General features: G+C 42.4%; 1 protein-coding gene across 2 annotated transcripts in view; it reads right to left on the bottom strand.

Moving 5' to 3' along the window:
- Nucleotides 1-1,453: 1,453 nt before the first annotated feature.
- Nucleotides 1,454-21,514, bottom strand: part of LOC117302175 — a 77,992-nt gene continuing 57,931 nt past the window's right edge. For both annotated transcript variants that reach the window (XM_033785990.1, XM_033785991.1), the window contains exons 10-14: nt 18,747-19,067; nt 7,070-18,353; nt 6,235-6,423; nt 5,272-5,430; nt 1,454-4,809 (exon numbers count right to left, since the gene is read on the bottom strand). In XM_033785990.1, the coding sequence (XP_033641881.1) occupies nt 4,681-4,809; nt 5,272-5,430; nt 6,235-6,423; nt 7,070-18,353; nt 18,747-19,067 (12,082 nt within the window). In that variant the 3' untranslated portion in view covers nt 1,454-4,680. The remainder of the gene's footprint in view (nt 4,810-5,271; nt 5,431-6,234; nt 6,424-7,069; nt 18,354-18,746; nt 19,068-21,514) is intronic.

Below are 21,514 nucleotides of genomic sequence, written 5' to 3'. Positions count from 1 at the left end.
TAAACCCACATTCATGCCGTACTACAATAGTTATACAAATGGTTGCAGGAGTGGGATGTAACCTCCCTAGTCTAAAATATTACAGATGGACCATACTCTACATATCCACAGGACGAACACCGCCCTCTAGGGTCACTGGTATGCCAACAACCAATCAGGTAATCTTTTTCCAAAGTCAAAAGTGATATACTGTACAAGCCTACATTGACATCAATCTGTGGAGAACCTGTTTCTGTACAATTTTTTTAGTTTCTTTTTTTTGTTTTTTCGCTTTGTTTTTTGATTTTTTGTTTATGTTTCTTATTCTATACATCACTTAGTTCAATAGTGGAGATCTACTATTCACTTTATACAACATGTTTTGCACCAAGATCTCAAAGGGAAACACTATCACATCAGAAAACATGATCATATCAGCACCATAATGAAAAAACCCTTCTTTAAATCCATAAAACACCGTGACAATCGAAACAAGATTCAACCATGCGTAGGTTCTGCTACCGGGCCACACATCACACTTGGCTTCACTGTATTACTAACACTTTACAGCAAACAGCAGCAAAAGACAAGGATAAAACACAGTGTGTGTTCTACGTCTGTAGTATTAGTTGGTAAACAAGCCTGACGTTATTGTACAGACAAATCATACTTCTGATTTTTCTTTTTTGTAAAGATTGGCTGCACTGTGGCGAGCAACTTTAAAGACAACAACAGCAAAACCCAACTTTACGGCTATCATTAAGCCAAATAAACCAGCCATTACAGAGGGATATTTTGTTTGATACTGTCCAGCACAGAGACTTGGTGTTAACTCAATAAGCAAAAAAAGTGTGCCCTAAACTTTTGCATGCAGTTGGGTAACATACTGAATGGGTGTCCATGAAAGTTGCTCTAATCGACACACTCTCAGTAAAACATAGTAATGATCACCTTACCAAAAATTGAACTTTTGGGCTTACAAAGATAGCAATGCAAACTTCAATTTGGTCAAAGTAAAAATAACGGAGAACTACCGTTATTCGGTAAACCAAAGGTCCAAGGTTCAATCCCTGCCAGAGTCACATAACAAATTTTCTTTTCTGCAGAGACTACCAACCATTGAATACAGATAACTTGTGTGTTAGACACTGGACACTATTGGTAATTACTCAAAATATTTTTTAGCATAAAACCTTACTTGGTAACGAGTAATGGGGAGAGGTTGATGGTATAAACATTGTGAGAAACGGCTCCCTCTGAAGTGACAAAGTTTTCGAGAAAGAAACAATTTTCCACGAATTTGATTTTGAGACCTCAGATTTAGAACTAGAGATCTCGAAATCAACCATCTAAACGCACACAACTCCGTGTGACAAGGGTGTTTTTTTTTTTTCTTTCATTATTATCTCGCAAGTTTGATGACCAATTGAGCTAACTTTTTCACAGGTTTGTTATTTAATGCATATGTTGAGATACACCAACTGTGAAGGCTAGTCTTTGACAATTACCAATAGTGTCCACTGCCTTTAAAGCAACAACAAAAATGTTACACTGCATGAGCTAGAAACGACACCGTACGTCTTAATCTTTAAATACAGTACACAGCATACCTAATCACAAAACTCGGACAACCCCTCAACACCAACTTCCCACATAAGTATCCCAAATATATATATATATATTTCTTTATACCTGTGTAAAAAAAACACCTAAATCAATAAATCTTTTTAAAGTTAATCATAATCATATTAGTTTTTGCCACGCATACAAATCAAATGCGGTCATCACTTGAAAAATGTAACAGGAAATAAACATGAAAAACCTTACTTTGGTATAAGCATTTGGCAAGGGCTCACTACAAAACAGTTTGATCAAGAACTGTTTTTTTCGATCCCTTATAACATCCAAAGTCTACTAACAATACACATCTTCGGAAACTTTAAGTATTGTCATTACAAACAGTTCAATAAACATGAAAAACGAATCATGTAAACAAGACTTGAAACTTTTAAGTGAACCAGGAAAAAAAATGGATGCGGATAATTTTAACTTTGGTTAGTAAATGAAGAAAGGTTTCCACTATCAAGTAACAAAATATCTATATGCGTGTGCGTGTACAAAGCGAGAACGAACTCCATGTTTGGTGTCAAAATAAACAAAACAAATATTCTTACACATGTTAAACTAAAGTGCACTGCACAGAACAGGCAACAATTTCATAAAGCTGAAAAGAAAAATATTGCTTAGCAGCAAAAACAGATTACCAGCCAAGACACCGTGTTATGTACAGTTTGTGACCGGTACCCTGCTAATTTCTGCTTAGCGGGAAACTTCTACTACTTCATGAGACTGCGTCCTGCCACATTGCAGTATTGGGACGAACAGTACGCTTGAAAACTACCGGCTGTGGACTCGGTTTAACAGAAGAAGAATTTACTTAGCATAGAATAGTCCTCCTAAACAAAAACTGGTTGTAATGTGCCATAAAATGAACAAATGTTGACTAAACACTGATTCAAAGTCCGCTTAAAAGCTTTCGCAAACTGAGCGCTTTTTCTTCTTAAGAGCAGAAATATCACAGAGAAAACAATGACATTGAGTTTCATGCATTAACAAAAATCAAATTACATCTTTCTTTTTGAGCGTTTCTGTTTCATTTAACTGTAAAAACACTTGTAACTACAATCTTATAAAAATCTCACGTTTTTTTATTTTACTAAAAGGTGACAAAACTTGACTCTATTCAGACAGTTAATTAAAAAAACACGGTAATGCAACTGTCGAACTGTTTCAACATTATTTAAAATGAATAATTGGTCCTTATATACGAGTGACATAAAAGTGGGGCTGCATATCAGTAGCGCCCTCTATTGGTAACATGCTGCATTTATTGGTGACAAAAAACAACAGCCTATAGAACTAGATCAGCTTTTTCACTGTATTCGCCCAAACCAAAAATGTATAATTTCAAAGCAAGGTTGCACATGTCTTTGTGGAACTCTGTGGAATAAATTGTTTTTTGAAGAAAGTGAAGCGATTTTAGAAGAGTAACGAATGTTACTAATGATGAGATAAAGGAGTTTTTCAAACAGTAATTGAAAAAAAAAACTATGAAGTGTTACAAATTGAAAAACAAAATGAGGTTCTGGAAGTAAGGATATGAAGGTATTACCTTTTTAAAGATTCAAAAAATTAATTTTGCCAAGAGTTACAAGGGAAAACATGGTGTCGCCGACACAAAGTGATCAAAAAGTGATTTGAAAAAAATTCTAATACATAAAATCAAATAATTGCTGTAGCTTCTGAATTTCTGTAAATTTGCAGTGTGTATCTGGACCAATCAGTTCCAAATTTGTATTTAAACTTATAAATTGTGAGACATGACAAAAAGACTGACAACTAATTTTGTTTTGTCTTCAACCTCGAAAAAACCATGATTAGAAGTGCAATATGAAAGAATATTTTGCTAAGAAAAAAAAAACATGCAATAAAACACATCTGAGGTTGATTTTGTTTCCCTGTAATTTTTTTTTTTTAGTTTAACATCTTGACAAAGAGTGAACATCTCTGATTTACAATAGAAACAAACGTAAAACGAAAAAACCATGTTGAGGAACATGTTCTTGGACGGATTCTTCTCTCTACAAAACTTTATAAACTGAGACAAATACAGAGCTAGCAGCAATTTCTAGATGTCTTTTGAATTTTGTTCAAATAAAGTACAGCATCGATAACTCAGGTGTGTAATGCTAAGAAATTTGCAGTCTTCAGAATCTCAATCATCATCTAAGATCGAGAGACGCAACTTTCTGCAGACGCAACTTTCTGCAGGTAGTATTTTTGTTCCCAAGTGGACAAAGCCTGCGGAGCAGTTTTTCTTTTCTGAAAGCCTGCATGTGCCAAGTTGCATTTATGCACAAAAGTAAAAACATCTCTTGACTATACGGTCAACTTAAAACTTCTCTAAAACACAAAATTAAAAGCAATGATTTGCAAATAGCCATATCAGGGCAAACTTGTCAAGCTTCTACAGAGGTTTGTACGCCTACTAAGCTTTAAAACTTTGAGCAAAATTGGAGCTCTATATATATTTATCTTTGTCAGAACTCGGGTAAGTTTTCTCCTTGATTGTAATAAACAAAAAATCCTACACCAATGCTGTACTTTATTTCCAATGGTTATGCCTTGACTTTTGAGTCAAGTTGTCTTAAACAAAATGTGAACAAATGTCTCGCACTTCTTCAGCTTTAGAATATCACCCATCTTGGGATTTCATTCTCCGACAAATATCTGCACTACCGTTCCTTCTTCAGTAATGGCAAGATTGAGCAGGTTTCGTACTAAACATCTTAAGGCCTTGTCACACGGGCAAGTTTTACAGGCAACTCGGGAGGCACCCAACTTCACTGCATGCTAAATGAAAAACTTTGAGAGTACAACATACATCTTAGTTTCCGAAGACGATTGTGAAGATGATGGTTTTTCTACTTTGCCTGGAACTGGTTGCCTGTAAATTGCCTCATGTTACATGGCCCTTAAAGTCTAAAATTGAAAACAAAAAACTTTTCAACAACACAAACGGAACCATTAATGTTTCCATCACAATGTTGGAAAAGTTCAGTTTTTTTTTTTTAGAGCAAACCATGATGGACCCATGTTAAAGTCCAGCTTACGACAGTAGATGAACAGCGCCACCAAGTGTCAGCAGGTTGCAATGACGACCATCAGATGGGCTATGTCTGTGACGCTTTCCATGAGGTCTGGGGCGACTCGTAGAAGGTTTGCCTGGGTGAACTCACAGGGTGGGAAGATGTGAACCACAAAAGCAGGCTGCAGATTGGGAGGGTAAGAGAAAGTAAGTCGTAAGTAAATTATAAAAATAAAAACAAAATGAATGGGACGTTTATTGTGATATTTCAGTGATTTTTATCCCCTTTCAAAACCAAAGAAAATGTTGTATAATTTCATAATTATAAACAAAATTACAGAAGGATATGTTGGATACTAACTTGTCCACATGCCATGTAAAAAGCTGTAGTAACTTGAGGTATCTGTTTGGTAATCTCTCTTAAAGCAATTATCACTTTTGATTAGAAGCTTTCAGTTATTATGCCCAAAAATATGAATCTACTTTTCCTTGTGACGACATATTTGCTCCGGATTTCAGCGATATCTTTGCTTTTAAATGAACAAGATATAATCTGAAAGCCATGGTTGCCATAAAGTTTTTTTTTTTTTTAAAGACTGTTTTGCCATGAAAGGGCCGCGTGGGTTCCACACTCCATCTCTTACCTGCGATGTTCCAGGGACCGCTACGTTGATGATCCCGGCAGCTTGCTTCTGCTGGAGATACGTGATGAAATCATCCCTTAACGTATTTGTCTGGGAGACCACATCCAGATGATCTCGACCACATGGCAAAGCCAGCAGGACACATGACTCCTCAAGCACCTTAGGAAATAAGACAAAGGGGAAAAACAACTCAATTTAGAAAACATTTCCGGATATGAAATTATAACTTCCTAAAATAAAAATAAAAATGTAGAGTCACAATTTCTTGCAACCAGCATTGCCAAACGCCATAGAGCTGCTTCAATACAAAAAGTAGCTAAGCATAAACAATTTATGCTTACCAGAATAAGGTTACCAGCTAAACTACCATGTCACACAAAACAAATTGTGACTGGCATCCTGCTCATTTCTGTTTAGCACACAATTGTTAAACAAAATTCTCTGTAGCACCTTATAAAAGTTTACACGGTGCTGTGGAACATAAAGCAGCCACTGCTGGAATTATCAGGCAAACTCATTCCTGGGTTCTTTTACGTGCAGTACACCAGTGCTTTGCCCGGGATTCCAACCTACACTCTGCAGATCAGAAACACCAGGGCCCAATTTCATAGCGCTGCTTAGCGGCCGATTTTGTGCTTACTGAGCAATTTCTATTTCACAGCGCTGCTAACCGTAAGCACACGAAAAGGCATGCTAATCTTCCGGTGCTTACCACATGAAAATAAATGACGTCACAATGCAAATCCACGGTAAACATGCAATATGGCCGCCCAATTTTTCTTAAGCAAATTTTTCTGCTACAGTAAGCACACAAATTTGCTTACCGCTAAGCAGCGCTATGAAATTGGGCCCTGAGCTTAAGTCTAGAGAGCTTAACCACTCGACCACAACAAGCCACACTTTATTCTTTGCATAAACTTGCTTTGAAAAAAACAAACACTTGAAGCAACTTCTCCAACATACCTGCATCCGTCTACCGACTCCCTCAAGCTGTGATGGTTCAAGCCTCATACGCTGTGCAATCCTCAAGGAATGATGAGTATTCTGCAACGATTCCTGGGCAACTCCCTGACTCCCTGAGACGTAGTGCATCTGAATAGCAGCAAGGTCGTTCTTTAGGGTCAGAAGCCCCTGCCACATGACTGGGTACCGCTGTAAATAGAAGGATGACAAACTGTTATTTAATTTCACTTAATTTATTAACTTTGTAGGATGTGAAACTTTTCATGGTGGAAGAATAACTAAGAGAGTTTTGAAAATCTCTTTGGGGTAGATAAGAGCATTCTGATAGAAACGTTGCGTTAAAAAACCACTGGTTCTTTTCAAGTGGGATTTTAACGGTGGTCCCAGAGTTGGAAGGCAAAGCAAGCTGACCACCGAATGTTTAACTTGAATCCGGGGAACAAATGTTATTTTGTTTTACCCATACAACTGTATGAGTATAGCACTGGATACTCAGTACTTTCCCTGATTTTGGTACAGACAATTTTTGCTGGTGTACTTAATACTACCTCCCAAAAAAAATGTTTTCACTTTTCAAAGATAAATATCACAAGGACAGATGAAAACTGTCACATGAGTGAATCTTGTACTGTCGTATATTTTTACTACTAAAATAAGAACCTGACTGTATACTCTTTTTAAGCATTATTTAAAAAGAGCATATACCAAGCTTGAATGTTGAATGTTTTTCGCATTCAATACGGGTTCCCTGCAAAGGTTTGATGTTGAACCTTTCCAATATAAAGTCAAAAAGATGTGGGTTAGTTTTTTCTTTAAACATAACTACTCAACTTACACTGAGAAGTCCAACCAGGGCATCTGGAGGTTTGGTCCTTGGTGATGGGCTGGTCTGGTTGGGATGCATTCCAACAGCAGTATGAGCAAGCTGTGAAAGTCCTCCAACTTGTACTCCATGGGTTAACCACACAGGCGTCTCTCTTCCTGGTAGCGACTGATAATCATGATTGGGCGGCCTCGGCGTTGATGCATTCTCGTTCTCTGATGGGTGGAGTCCCTGTCTGGCAAGTTCCATCTGTCGGACCTGGAAGGCTTGCTGTTGCTGTGTCTGCATCTGGATGTGAGCTTCCATTCCTGGAGTCCGCCGGTGGATGGCGTCTGGTGGGATCTGTAGATGTGGCGACTTCTCCTGATGGAGGATTTCTGGATGGTCTTCCTGCTTCTGGGAGCGGGCTGGGATGCCGTAGCCTTGCTGCCGCATAATCATCTGAGGCATCCTTCTATGCATGATGGCACCGGGCATTACCCCCGGCATGTCAAATCTCTGGGGTGGAATCCCAGATGTGATGCCAGGAGTTCTGGGTGGGATGCCGGAGATTATACCAGGCTGCATCATGCCGTGGGGAGCCAACTCACTGCCTTTCTGAATATCCGGTGTCGATGGCGGTCTTGTAATATCGTTATGCACAAGTGCTGGTGATTTAACTCTAGGTGAGAGTGCTGGGGATGTTGCTGTTCCGGGTGCCACCTTTGGAGATGTAATACGACCACCTGGCGAATGCATCATTCCTTGTTGGTTCTCCATTCCAGGGATTATCATTCGTTGGTAAGGACCAGGCATTCTCAGAGCTCCTGGTAGATACACAGCCTGAGGCACAACAGCTTTACCGGTCTCAATCGACATCATGTTCTGGACTGCAACTGCTGGAGGTACAGTACCAGGTGACTTGTCCTTCTTGTTAGGGTCAGCGAAGTAGGGAGGCATCATGCCGGGGTACACCATCTCTCCCGGGTGTCCGCTTGGCATCATAACACCATGCTGGTTTGGATGGATCAGCTCTGGTCTCGCTCCTCCTCGCTGTGATAAGAACAACACCTGGCCCTCTGGAGTACGGATGGCTGGCATTCCTTGATTGGGTGGGACTTGGCGTCCTTCAACTGTGGCACGCACCCAGGCTTCATTTGCTGCTGCTCTCTGCTGCTCACTAATGGTCCTCTTCCTTTCTTGCTCGTCTTTTTGTAAGCACTGTTGTTGCTGCTGTTGAGCCTGTGAAACAGCCGACATAGGATGGTGGAGCAGCTCCATGTGGGGAACTTTTGACCCGTCAGAAATAACCTGCTGCACTTCAAGTGACTGGTTCTTGCCGTTATCCTGTTTGTTGGTCCTGGGCTCTAAAGCTGCATTTTGTGATGCTGCCATGGCTTGAACTATCTTTTCCTTCTTTGGTGGCAGCATTGCCTTTGAATCTGACTGAGTAAGCCTCGCACGCAGGACACTGGCATCAGGATAAGAAGTAGAGGCCACTGATGTTGGCACTCGACAGGATTGCATGATGTTGGAGAAAACAGGTTTGTTTTCGGTGATCACTGATGTCCCTACAGTGGTGGCTGTGGAGTTTGGGTTACCAGCAGAAGGCGACCTCGAGTTTGAACCTGGACTGGCCTTCACAGGACCAGTGGCAGAGGGAATACTCTGTACAGTTGAGTACCCTGCAATAGTGGTGATGGATTGTGCTCCTTGTCTAATATATCCAGGATAGGTTGTGGCCGCAGACATGGCTACCGGTGACAAGTGATGAGATTGGTATGGCATTGCCATCGTGGTAGAGATCGACAACTGAGACGAGACTTGTTTCTGCTGAGTTTGATCTACTCTTGTGATGGCTCGCAAGTGAGCTTCAAGTTGGGCCTGACTCACAAGGGCTTGCTGGCTATTGGAAGTAGCTTGAGCTTGGCTCTGTGAATGATTAATGAGCTGTTGGGCCTGTGCATGAGCTTGTGACATCGGCTGAGAAGCAGCTTTGCCTAGTGTCTGCGACTGAAGCTGCTGTTGGTTTTGGGCCATGGCTTGAGATTGTTGGGCATGCACTTGTGCTTGAATCTGAGCATGCACTTGAGCTTGCATAGCTGCTGCTGCTGTCTGTTGTAATGGTATCATTTGAGGTTGTTCTGCTGCCCTACTGAATGTCGGTTGTTGTTGCTGCTGCTGTTGCTGCTGCTGTTGCTGCTGCTGCTGTTGCTGTTGTTGATGTTGCTGTTGTTGTTGCTCTAGACTCTTTTGCAGAGCTGCTTGCTGCTCCAGTGTCTTCTGCATTGCTGCCTGTTGGAAGTGCGCTGCAACCAGCTGTTCCTGCGGAGTCTGGTATTGACTCTGGCTCATTTGCAACTGTTGTTGGAGACCAGCCCACTTCTCAAGTTCAGTCTTTGAGTCTCTGCGACTACGGCTGGGTCGCTGGCGTCTTTTGTTTGTTGGACCAAGTGTTTCCTGGGTAGATCTTTGCCCGACAGGAGTTTCTAAGGCTGCTACAACTGCAGGCATATTAGCAGCTGTACATGCAACTGTTGTAATTGATGATGGTGAGAAATGGGATAATGCTGAACTAGCTGGTGCGACAGTGGGTATTGGAAGTTGACGAACTGTTGGCATTCCAGCAGGTGACACACTTGACGGGGATGATACAACAGCTACGGTGGAGACATTAGCAGGACCGAGTGTTATTGGCTGCCCAGAAGGTGATTGAAGTTGAGCATTTGAGACAGAAGCCATTGTTCTGATAGTGTTCATATCTGGAGGTCCTGCTGGTACTGATACCGGAACAGTAGAAACCATCACCAAACCAGCTGGAGGGTCTTCAGGTTTTCTTGGAGGCCCTTCCGTCTGATGAATGATACCAGCTACAGGGAGAGCACCTGAAGGATAAGCCTCACCAAGCTTCAATAGGGCGGAGACAGTGTCTGCTTGCTGAACAGTAGCGGCCAACTGTTCTTTGCATGCTTCAGGGTCGATATCTCTTCCTCTTCCTCTTCCTCTACCACGCCCTCGTCCACCACCACGGCCACGAGATGCTCGCCTACCTCGACCAGCTGCTTTACCCGGAGAACCTTTAAGAATTTCTGCTGCTGCTGCACCAGGGCTTGGTTGAAAGTCATACACGTCAATGCCTGCTGCCTCTTGTCTCCTTGATTCGGCAGCAGCCTGTTTCAAGCTTGCCACCTTGTTCTTTGCCCAGTCTGCAGCAGATACCGGAGAAACTGCAAGGGTGATGGCAGGACTCTCGGAACATGGTGGAGGCTTTGGAGCTGTTTCAGGGGTTGTCGTCTTCACTTTACTAGGCCTTGGATTCTCATCATCTGTGAATTCATAAACACTGAAGTCACCAGACTTAGGCGCCTCGACTGCAGTTGCAATTGCAGCTGTGGCAGAGTTTGATCTAGAACGATGACCAAAGATGTAGGGGCCATCCTTTGGTCGACTTGGAGATCCAAATACAACCTTTGGGTCCTTTTGAGCATCCTTTGGAAGTTCCTTTGGAGTTTCTTTAGACTTGGCTTCAAAAGCCATGGTTCTATCTTCTTTGAGAATCTCTTGACTTTCAGAGACCTTCTCTACAGCGACTGGTCTTTCTTCGCTTGCCATGCTTTGTGTTTGCTCAAGAGGTACAGGCTCTTCTGCTACAAGGATGTTGGCAACAGCTTCCTCCATTTCCGCTTTCTCTGCCTGGGTTTGCTCTCTTGCATCTAACAACTGATCTTCGATGTCTGTTAGCATCAGAGGGGGTGCAACCTTTAATCCAATATCGGCATCCTCTTTTGAAAGTATGTTACCAATAAAAGGGGGCTGCAGAACCATAGCTGAAGTAGGAATGCCAATGACTGGCTTCCAGGGAGGAAGTTTTTCATCCTTTGATGGGTCAAGTTCGTGAAGTCTGACATCAGGTAAAGCATATTGTTCATGGACTTCTTTAGTTGGGGTGTTCTCCTGAGCTTTAGGTTCACCAAGCAGTCCGCTACTGATGATTTCAGCAATGGTTCGTGCTCTTCCCTGACTCTCTTTGGCTGTTTTCGGTTTTCTTCCCCTCCTACCTCTAATCCGCTTTGGCTCTGGCTTAAGAATCAGTTTGATATCTCCGAGGTGTTCCTCAACCTTGGTGTCATTTTCAAACAGTGGGGTGAAGGGCAACTGTGTGACCATCTCCTTAGACTCCGGGAAAATGGGTATCACAGGGAGAACATCTTGCACTAGTTCCAGTTTTGTATCCAACTGTTTTGCCTCTAACGCCAACCTCTCCAGCTCACTCTCCGGCACAAACTCTCCTGTCGCTTCTGAAAGGACTTGCTTCTCAGAAATGTCTTTGGTATCAACCGTTTCAGGTTCACTCTCTCTGGCGACTTGAGGACAGTGAAGATTAGGTGGTTGACTTTGAAGATTTTGAGGAGGACTTTGCAGATTGTGAAGTGGGCTTTGAAGACCCTGAGGAGGACTTTGGATTGTTGCACAAGGACTCTGCACACTTTGAATGGGACTCTGAAGTGTTGAAAATACATTGCTCAACTCAATCCCAGTAGGGCTAAACTTCAGTTCTTCCTGCGTTTGCACACTGGGTGGTTTGTCTTCATCGTCATCGAGAAGGCTTTGGAGCTTCTCTGCACCCCGCTCCAATTCTAGATCCTCCTCAGTAGGTAGATGTGGAGACATCGGTTCAAAAGTTGGTGTCTTTGGAACTTCAAGATCAGAAAAATCACACTCTGTGTTCTCTTGGACTGAAAGGGAGTCAACCTTTCCAGTATCAATCCTCAATTCATCTTTTGCTTCAATTGTTTCATCAATTTTCCCAATCTCTGATTCATGATCCTTAGATGACAGCGTAATATCTAATCCTCCGACTTTTGAGAATTTCTCATCCAGAGCTTCCTTAACTGCTTCTTCATTGTCGAGATCATCGGGTGGAGGTTCAACTTTTCTGGTTCTGTCTCGGGTCTTCCGTGACTTCCTTTTGTGAGACCCTTTCCTTGGGGATCTCCCCTTACCAGACCGCCTCTTGCTTGGCCTTTGGGGAGACAATACTTCTGGCTCGGTCTCCTCATCTGGTTGCTCCTCCAACTCCTTCGTTTCATCTTGGTTTCCAGTGTTCAAAGGAGGAAGATCTTCGGGTGTTTCTTCAACGGCCACCAAGTCGTCTGGAGGCATGTCCAACATTTCTGGTGCCGTTTCCTCAATTGGTTCTTTTGAAATTGGTTCCTCTATTGAGAGCATTGGAAGATCATCTGAAAAGTTTTTGACAGTACTTGTTTCTTCTGGTATTGTCACTGGAGTTTCTTCAATCTCAACACTCGGAGCTGGCAGAGTACTATTTACATTTTTCTCCTTCTTTGATTTCTTTTTGGACTTAGAATGCCTCTTTGACTCTTTTGGTTTCACAGGAATTTCTTCAACGACTACTTTCTCCTCTTCAGGTTCAGGAAGGTCTACTGGTTTGGATTGAGACTTCACTGCTTTCTTAGAAACATCCTCATTGCCTTTAACCTTTGTTTTGTTGTCAGAGTCCTTTATGAATGTTTTGTTCACAGGTTCTTCATCGATGATGTCGGGTTTAACTTCTGGTTCTTCAGGCAAACTTTCATATAAACTTTCAACCTCCAACTTCTTTTTGTGCTTATTGGACCTGCCATGTGTCTTAGAAATGACTTTCTCTGGTTCGGTTTTACACTCAGGAGAAGACAGCTTTTGCTTCTTAGCGGGAGGCTTGATTTCCTCTGTGAAGTTATCTTCTTCAACTTCGGACACAGGATCTGGTTGCTTACAAATTTCAACCTCTTTTTCCACTTCCTTGCCTCTTCTCGACTTAGCTTTCCTGGAAGAAACTTTCTTGGATGGTTTCCTAGGCTCTACTTGGACTTCTGGTTCTGGGATTTCCAATTCATAAACTTCCATTGGCAAAACTAGGTCTTGTTTCTCTGGCTCTGGTTCCTTGTGCTCTTTCTTTGCCTGCACTTCCTTGATCTTGGCTTTTTCATTCTCCGGCTCTTTTTCCTTCTTTTTCTTCTTTCTGTCTTTAGCTTTTGTCGGCTTCTCAAGATTTTCTTCCAACACTTTTGGTTTGTCACTTTCTCTACTGACTGCTGCTGTTTCAGCCTTTACCTTTTTAGCGTCTGCTTTCAGTGTAAACATCTTGTCCTCAAAAAAATCTTCGTCGTCATCAGATTCTGATTCAGAAGAATAGATTATCCTGCGACGATCCTTTTTAGCTTTCTGCTTGGAGACTTTAGAAGATTCTTGCGGCAGAGCTTTCAGCTGAAGTTCAGGTTCAGAGTCACCACTGTCGTCAGAGCTTGACAAGGTGGACAAAAGAGCAGCAACCCCTCTAGCTGGCTGCTTTGGGGTACTATCCACTTTCTCCGCTTTCTCTACAGCCTTCTTGATAGACTTTGTTGTTTCTTGATGCGAAGTCTTCACTTTATCTTTAGTTTTCACTTTGTCTTTTGGTCTATCCGCTTCTTTTTCTTTCTTCTCTGAATCTTTTTCTTTCTTCTCCAATTCTTTTTCTTTCTTCTCTGAATCTTTTTCTTTCTTCTCCAAGTCTTTCTCTTTCCTCTCAATTTCTTTTTCCTTTTCCTTCTTCTCGGTTTTCTCTCTCAACTTTTCTTTTGGCTTTTGTTTCGACTTTTCAGCTACTTTAGACTCCTTGGTTTTGACCTCTCGTTCTTTGCTTTTCTCAATAGTAGCCTTTGAAGATGAAATGTTACTTTTATCTGATTCATTCGTATCAGGTAGAGTAGGAGCTGGTTCTTTCTTTTCCTTTGCGCTCTTCTTCGATTCAAGTTGCTTTGAACTGATCTTTGAGCTCTTATCCGTTTTGCCTTTCACTGGTTTAGAATCTGTCTCTGTTGAAGGTTTGCTAGCATGAGAGGATTTGGAATCAACCTTTGATGAAGAATCCTTGGATGACGCTTTGCTAGAGTCAACCTTTTCTTTGGTGTCTTTCACTTTTCCTACGACAGCACTGTCCTTTTCTTTCACTTCTTTGCCTTTTGAGGCAACACCACTTTCCTTTTCCTTCACTTCTTTAGTGTGTTTTGAAGGTTTCTCTGTGTTTTTGGGCTGACCAACTGGCTTCTTATCCTCCTTAGTATCTTTCAGGTCTTTTGAAGTCTTCTTTACAAGTGGCTTAGACACAGTTGATTCTTTGACTACTTTAGGAGTATCTTTAGTAGACGAGCCAGTAGCAGCCGGCTTTTTCATAGTACTTTCTTTGACAGAAGGCTTTGCAAGGGCTTTCTTTGGTGGTGATTTGAGGGCAGATTTAGGAGCAGGTTTGGGAGAAACATCAGATGTGGTCTTGTTGGATGCCTCAGCGGATTTCTCTTGAGCTTTCACTGGACTTGGAGACCGCTTCCTCTTCAGTTTGACCTGATCAGAACTTCTTGGTCCATTCTCAGTCTCAATCTTAGCTGGTGTTGGAGCACTTGGTTCTCCTTGATGAGGTGTGGTTTTTGATGTCGCAGTGGCTGGTCCAGACTCAGAAGATGTATCTTTCTTCAAGATGGACTTTGGACGCATGGATTCTTCTCTCACACTTACGCTTTCTCGTTTAGGGTCCTTCAATGCTGTTCCAATTTTAGGCGGTTCATCCTTCTGTGATGGCAAAGAAGGCGATTCTTTGGAGGTATCTTTCCAAGGATCCTCTGTGACTGCTTCTTTACGAATGTCTTCCTTCAATGTTTCTCTGCGAGTGTCTTCCTTAACATGGTCTTTCCTCGCCTCTTCACGATGCTCCTTCCTGGGATCTCTGAGTATTGAAACTGGGGATATCTCTTCCTTAGTAGGAGCAGTGAAGGACTGACTCCTTTGAGGAGGCTGATGTTGCTGAGACTTTTCTCGGAGGATCCCAGCGGACAGAGGAAGGGATGGAGACGTCATGCTAGTTGCCACTGTGGTTGCATTTCCTGTTCGATGAAGAACGTTTGAAACAGTCAATGGAGATCGAGCTGAAGATGAAACCCAACTCCCGGAGATTGAGTTTCTCCTCTCCAAGGGACCATCTGGGATCAACTCTTTGCCTTCTATTTTTCCCCTCATCAGCAAATCAGTAGTTGTAAGGGATGTCATCCCATCCGAGAAGTTGAACTTTCTTGATACTGGATCATTAAGGTGTGCACTCTGTTGAAGGCGGGCAGAGTCCTGGTCGAAAATGCTGCTTCTTTTAAGAAGTCGGGAGGTAAATGTCTCCACCTTCCTCTCCGCTTGCTTCTGAGGCTCTTTACCGTCAAGAACAGGTGGTTCAGATTCTGTACTCCTGGCCTTCTTCTTAATTCTACCGATCAGATTAAAGCGCTCGACTCTCGATTTTGTGGAGAGTAGATCAACTTTGATTTCAACTGGTGTCCCAGGAGTAATCGGTGTGTTTGGGGTGAGAGGTGTAGTAGGAGGAGTACCACAGCTTCCTTTCAACTCACGTCCAGCAATTTCAGCCACTATCTTTTCTCTCTGGAGGTTTGACAAAAGATTGAATTGCTCTGGTTGACTTCTCTTAGCTAAACTAAGTGTGATTTCCTGTTGGTCTTTACTTATTGGTGACGGCAGTTTCAACCTGTTGCGCTCCATAACAGCCAACACTGCATCTTTCAAAGAAAGTACCTTCCTCGGGGAGGGTGACTTGAGCTGCGGAACATCAAACACAATGTTTTCATTTTGCAACTTGGGAGGTAGGTCTTCAACTTTCTTTAAATTTTCAACGATACTCAAAACCGGTTTCCTTTCAGGAGGAGAGAGTGTGTGGTTTGCTTTCTCAAGGTTCTTCACAATACTACAGTTCTCAAGAGAAGCCTTCCACTTTGCGATATGTTCCATGGTTGGGTCTGGACCGACATGCCTGAAAGCTGATTCAACATGAGTTGCCAATAGAGGCCGACGATCAGACTTTACTGGGGTTACAGCTGGACTCAAGATCGGCGCACTGGTTGATGGAGATGATGTATCACCAACCGATACTGCAATCGGCTGGTTAATTGGTTTAGGTGAGAGCAATGGCAAAGCCTCACCATCATTGGGAATGTTGACGTTAAGCTCCATAGATCGAATCTGGATTGAACATGTATTATCCTCCGGTTTTGAACTGTCTGCACAGGGAGTATCCTCCTTATGCGTTGAAGATGTATGCTTCTCTAGCTCATGTGGGTAACCTTGTATACGTGGATCCACAGGTTGGTCCGACATTCCATTCGGAGACTTCAGTCCATCCTCGCTTTGACGACGAGAACGAAAACTACGCTTAAGATATCCGTCCTCTCCAGAACCCGACTGGGATTCAGACATCCTCCGCCGTCTTTTCGGGAAAAACTCAACAAGAGTTATCTTATGTAGTTTCCATTCCATCTCCTGAATGACATTATCCGATTCACTGTGTTTCTCTTTTTCATTAATTTTTCCAGTTTGATCGACATTGAGAGAGGACTCTGAAATGGCGTTCATAGGAGGAGGAGGAGGCGGTGGTACCAACAAGACCTGACCAGGAAACTCATCCTCTTGCTGAGATTCCCTCTCCTGTAGTTGTTGCTCAAACGTTTTCCGTGCGATCTCCATCTGTTTCCGACAACTGAGACTAGTGTCTATATGTGGCTTCTCAAACATGTCCTGTACTGGAGGTTTGCTTCCTGAAGATGACGTGGAAGAGGAAGGACCTTGTCCGCTACTACTACTTCTGGACGTCCTCCCTTGTCTACTGCTTTGATCCTCATCAACCTCTGGGGTATCCTGATCGCTGGAGCTAGCGATCCCCTCATCCATATCAAGTAGATGCTGAATTCTGACTTTGTCCCTCTGTGGCAACCGAATGCCACTTGTACTGATGCTGGAATGTGCATGGTTTTTATCGCGCAGAAACTTTTCAAGTCGCCCCGTTTCCGGTGGGGACTTTTTAGTTTTATCTGGCGTTTTGTCCATATTGTTCTCGATCGATCCCTTGTCAATCTTAAGTCTGGGTACTTCCTCTTGGTTCAATTTCGTGGGTCGACTCAGGCCACTACCACTCGGGCCAAACTTGTCCGGGAGTTCAGGGAGATGAGAGAAGGGTGCCATGTCCAGATCCTTCTCTTTTCTCTCCAAACACAAGCTTTGGTTAAACCTCTCCATAGGATCATATTTAATTCCTTCAAGCTGTATCAAAGCTTCATGTTTTGTTCCCAGCCTTTCCCTGACTGGTTTATGCTTGCTTTCAATCACTGTTCTGGTGTCCCGACTAAAGTGAGACTCTAATGAGGTATTTACATTCTTCAAGGGATCGTGGTGATCACGTGTGTTTGTTGAGTTTTCAGACAACGGCTTACTGATGACTGATTTGGGTACTTTATTGGGCAACGTTCTATCACTATTAGGCGACTTTATCGTTTCCTTCTTTCGCATTTTGTTAACATCCACTGGACTGTTGTCACTGAAGCGTTGTTTGCGCGCCTCCAGCTTGCGCATGAGTTCATCGCTTTCACCAGGTACAACCACCGAGTGAACTTGATCTGCCTCGGCGATTCTCCGTCGCTTGCGGGCATTTTCAGTTTCTATTGACAGCTGCTGCAGTTTGCTGGTATCAAAACCAGGAAGTTCTTTTGACCTTACTAATATGTCACTAGTCCTTTCTTTCTCCACAAGTTTCTTGAGTTTTGAATCATCCAACTCAATTGCTTTCACCTTCTTCATATACTTTTCTTTGGATTTCTGAGCATCTTCCACCTCTTCCATAGACAATTTTTCTGTCCTTCCATCGAAATTTTGTTTTTCCGTTCGCACATCACAATTGACTTTCTCCGTTCGATTGGTGTCAGTGGTACTGAATTTCTCAAGCCGAACATCACAGTTCACCTTTTCCTGCCGCTTTTCTGCTTTAGTCCTATCTATCTTCAGAGCAATATCCTTGCACCGGGTGGCTTTTATACACTCCAAAGATCGCTTCAGTTTTGATTTCTCACTCAACTTAGAGAGCGATTTCTCACTCAGTCTCGATGACTTATCACTCCTATCATCATCAGAGTCTTTGCTCAGAACATGCTTCTTAGATTTCTTGGCTTTGTGTCTTGTTTCACTACGTTCCGTGGACGATCCTCTCTCATCGGATCCTTCGAGTAAACGGTTCTTCCATCTGTCTTTCTCTTCTCTGTAGTTTTCTTCCTGGGAGGGGCTTTGGACCGGTGTGTAGGACCGGTCTGACCCCTGAACAGTTACAGTACTACGTGGTGTTCGCTTCCTCCTCGGGCAAGCCACTGGACTCACACTTCGGCTGTGGTAGGGGCTCTGTGTAGGGGTGTTAACTTCCTGAGATTCTACACTACCACTACACCGCCTTCTCTCGTACGACCTGAAAAGGCCAAAAGCAAACAAGAAACTTTAAGTACATTGCCATCATTTTTTAACAAACAAAAATTTGGATGAGGGGAGAAGAAAAGGACACCAAACCAAAACTATAGCTGGAAAGTCTTACTGACCACACTCAAGCTCTGGTGCTTTATTCACCATGGGCAAGCGCCAAATTTCTGCGCTAGATATGTAAAGTGAAGAGCGCCAAGTAAGTGTGGAGTACACACTACGCATACACGGATGCAAAAAGTCCCTGCTAACCTGTAAAATACGCTTGCCGTAAACACAAAGTTCCCTTCTTCCATAAGCGCCATTCTTTGCTTACAGCAAGCAGTGCCATAAAATTGGGCCAGGTTGCTCTGGGATATATAAGTAAAAGTTTAATATAACGCACCTTTCTCTCGGACTGAGACTCCGACTCCTTTCTTTATGTTGCTGCTCTTTCCTCTCCCGTTGGTGATACCCGTATTCTCTCAACTCCCTCTCATATGAATCCTCCCCATCGAAACCCGTCGTCCCGTTGTTCTCTGTGCTGTTACGCTCGCCGCTTGTCCCACTGCGGTAGAACTCGCCGCTTCCCGTTGGATAACTAAAACGCTGCTGCTCCTCACTGTACTGTGAACTGCTGGACCCATGGTAGTTCCCTGGGGAAGTGTGGTTACTCTGGGAACGGATGCGACGACTTTGTGAGTTGCGTGCTGAGCTGCGGTACTCACTGCATTCATAAAGAGGAGTAAAATGAGAACATTTATGGTCTACTCAATATAAAGATGAAGACATTAGTCATGTAAGTAACTTCAAGATAACCACATCATTAAGCAAAATGAACCTAGTTTCATGATGCCTGTAAGCACGATATATTGCTTAGCAGAAAAAAACTTTTGCTAAGCAAAAATAGGTTACCAGCCAGAACACCATACAGTGACCATTGATGTGACTGGTACCCCGGGCATTTCTTGCTAAGCCAAGAAATTTGCTAAGCAGAACAAAATTTATGAAATTTGTTAAATCACAGTTCACTGTCAATAAAAAACAAGTAGAATACAACTCTATGTATTTATATATTTATAATAAAATTAAAATAATAATAATAATAAATAAAATAATTAAAAAACATTGAATTTATTTCGCTTTTCATTATTACAGAACACAATCACTCAGTGAAATCTGGCTTTCCATATAACTCAGCTTCCACCTTGTGATCTCATTCTGTAACAATGCACCTTATGCACCCAATATTTGTATATCATTACAAATACAACCTTTACGGTAAAATATGGTCCGTATAGATTCTAAAAAGAGTAACACAGTTCCTTCATCAAAACTTCCTTTGATTGAATAGTTCCTTACAAAAAGTACGATTGCTAACAGTATTACTGCCCAGCACTGAGGAAACCCTCCATTGCGTACGGTACATGCCGTAGGCTTAGTGCTTGGCTTGCATATTCATAGATGACAGATAGGCATCCTGCTTCAACCCTTTGCACAGGAAACAATATAAGCACCACTGCGAACAAGTTTTTATTAACACAAAAATTGCGGAACTCGATGAAGTTGAGTGCACTTCTTTAATTTGATGGATAGTTGTGAAGATGTTTTCAAATTCAATGAGAGTGATGAAGTATTGGATATTGAAAGCAAGCATATCCATTCCGATTCTCCAGTTTAAAGAGACATTCACTTAAAGGGGGATTTTTTCTGAGTTAAGTTGAAGTAGCCTCAGGAATGCTGTGATAGAAATGAACGCGGAATATTGAGCGCAATCTTTTGTCATGTTTTAGAGAGCAGACAAAACACCATCCACTAAAAGTCAGAGGTCAACTGCCCCCCCGACTTCATCCTACAGGCCTTGAATTAACCAACGGAACCCACAGCATTTGCCATGATGCCCTGTGCTTTTGCTGCACTGCCCTTCGCAAAATTCCACGACAAATTTACATTTTACTCATAGAAGTGCCCCTTTACCAAGATGGATATTTATGTTCCCCTTTCAAGACCGTAACTCAAGGCATGATATCACTTCAATAACGCGCATAATCAACGAGGGTGGGAAAAGGTCAAATAAACAAAAATCACTCAGCGCCAATGAATCTCAGAATAACCAGGAGTTATAAATGCAGGAACTTTATGAAATCATATTAACTTCCTTCAAGTTTCATGACTCATCGCAAGAGAGGAAGAAACAACAACGGAAGAAAGTCACAGACGCTGTGGATTGTTCCCCCTCAACACAGTAGCTTCACATGTTTGCTGCCCACACTTAAGAGAGAAACTAAACCCAACATCTGCTACTGTTTAAAGAAGCAACACATTCATTATCTCTACTAGATAGGTTGATTAACAAATCCCCTGTCAGCCAGTGGATAAGCGTACACGCCCGATGTTGCCGTCAGTGTATCTGGAACATCCTTCATCGGTGCGTAAGTCGGCAGTCACCTCACAGGAGAAGTTCTTATTAGAGACATTGTGAAGCATTAAGCCGAAGCAAGACGTACAGACAATAGGTCAGACAATGACATCCTTGGCCTCTTGCTTAGCTTCCCGACATCTTGGTGAGACTGCAAAGTCTACTGTATCAAATATGTTTGGACTTTTAAGGTTGGTATGGCGGTCCCATTCAAAGCCAACTGCATTGAATTTAGGGGTGTGGTTGTCTCGGAAACAAACAAATCCTGAAAATATGCAGTTGTGTGTGTTTCCACGGGTTTGTTGTTTCACGCCTAGAACTTGCTTGCCTTTCAAGACGCTCCCTAAATCCACGTTGTATCATAATCAACTCATTTTCTGCTGCACTATATAATCCACTGGAGACACTCACTGTTGAACTAATCCAAGCGTTTATAAAAATCCAAAGAGCACTTTGCGTAGCTAAGTGGGCAGCTATCCACAAGAAGAAGAATCCTTGAAAGACTGTTCTAATCCACAGTTGACGGGCATCATTGATGCAATCCACACAGCTAAATATCCACAACAAATTCTGCTCAGTGCTGGGCAAATTTCTAAGCAAGAAAAGAGTGGAGTACCAGTCACAGTACAACCAGAAGATTCAAGGTTCATGAAAGAAAGAAAAGAAAAAACAAAAACAAAAAAATACAAGGAGCTAAGGGCATGTCGGAATTAGTGCCCACAGCTAGATTTTCGCGTCATCATGCATTGAGGTAA

The sequence above is a fragment of the Asterias rubens genome, chromosome 18 (assembly GCF_902459465.1).
Source record: "Asterias rubens chromosome 18, eAstRub1.3, whole genome shotgun sequence".
In the NCBI taxonomy this organism is placed as follows: Eukaryota; Metazoa; Echinodermata; class Asteroidea; order Forcipulatida; family Asteriidae; genus Asterias; species Asterias rubens.
Note: the sequence above shows the minus strand (reverse complement) of the source record. Positions and strands in the feature narration are given on the sequence as shown.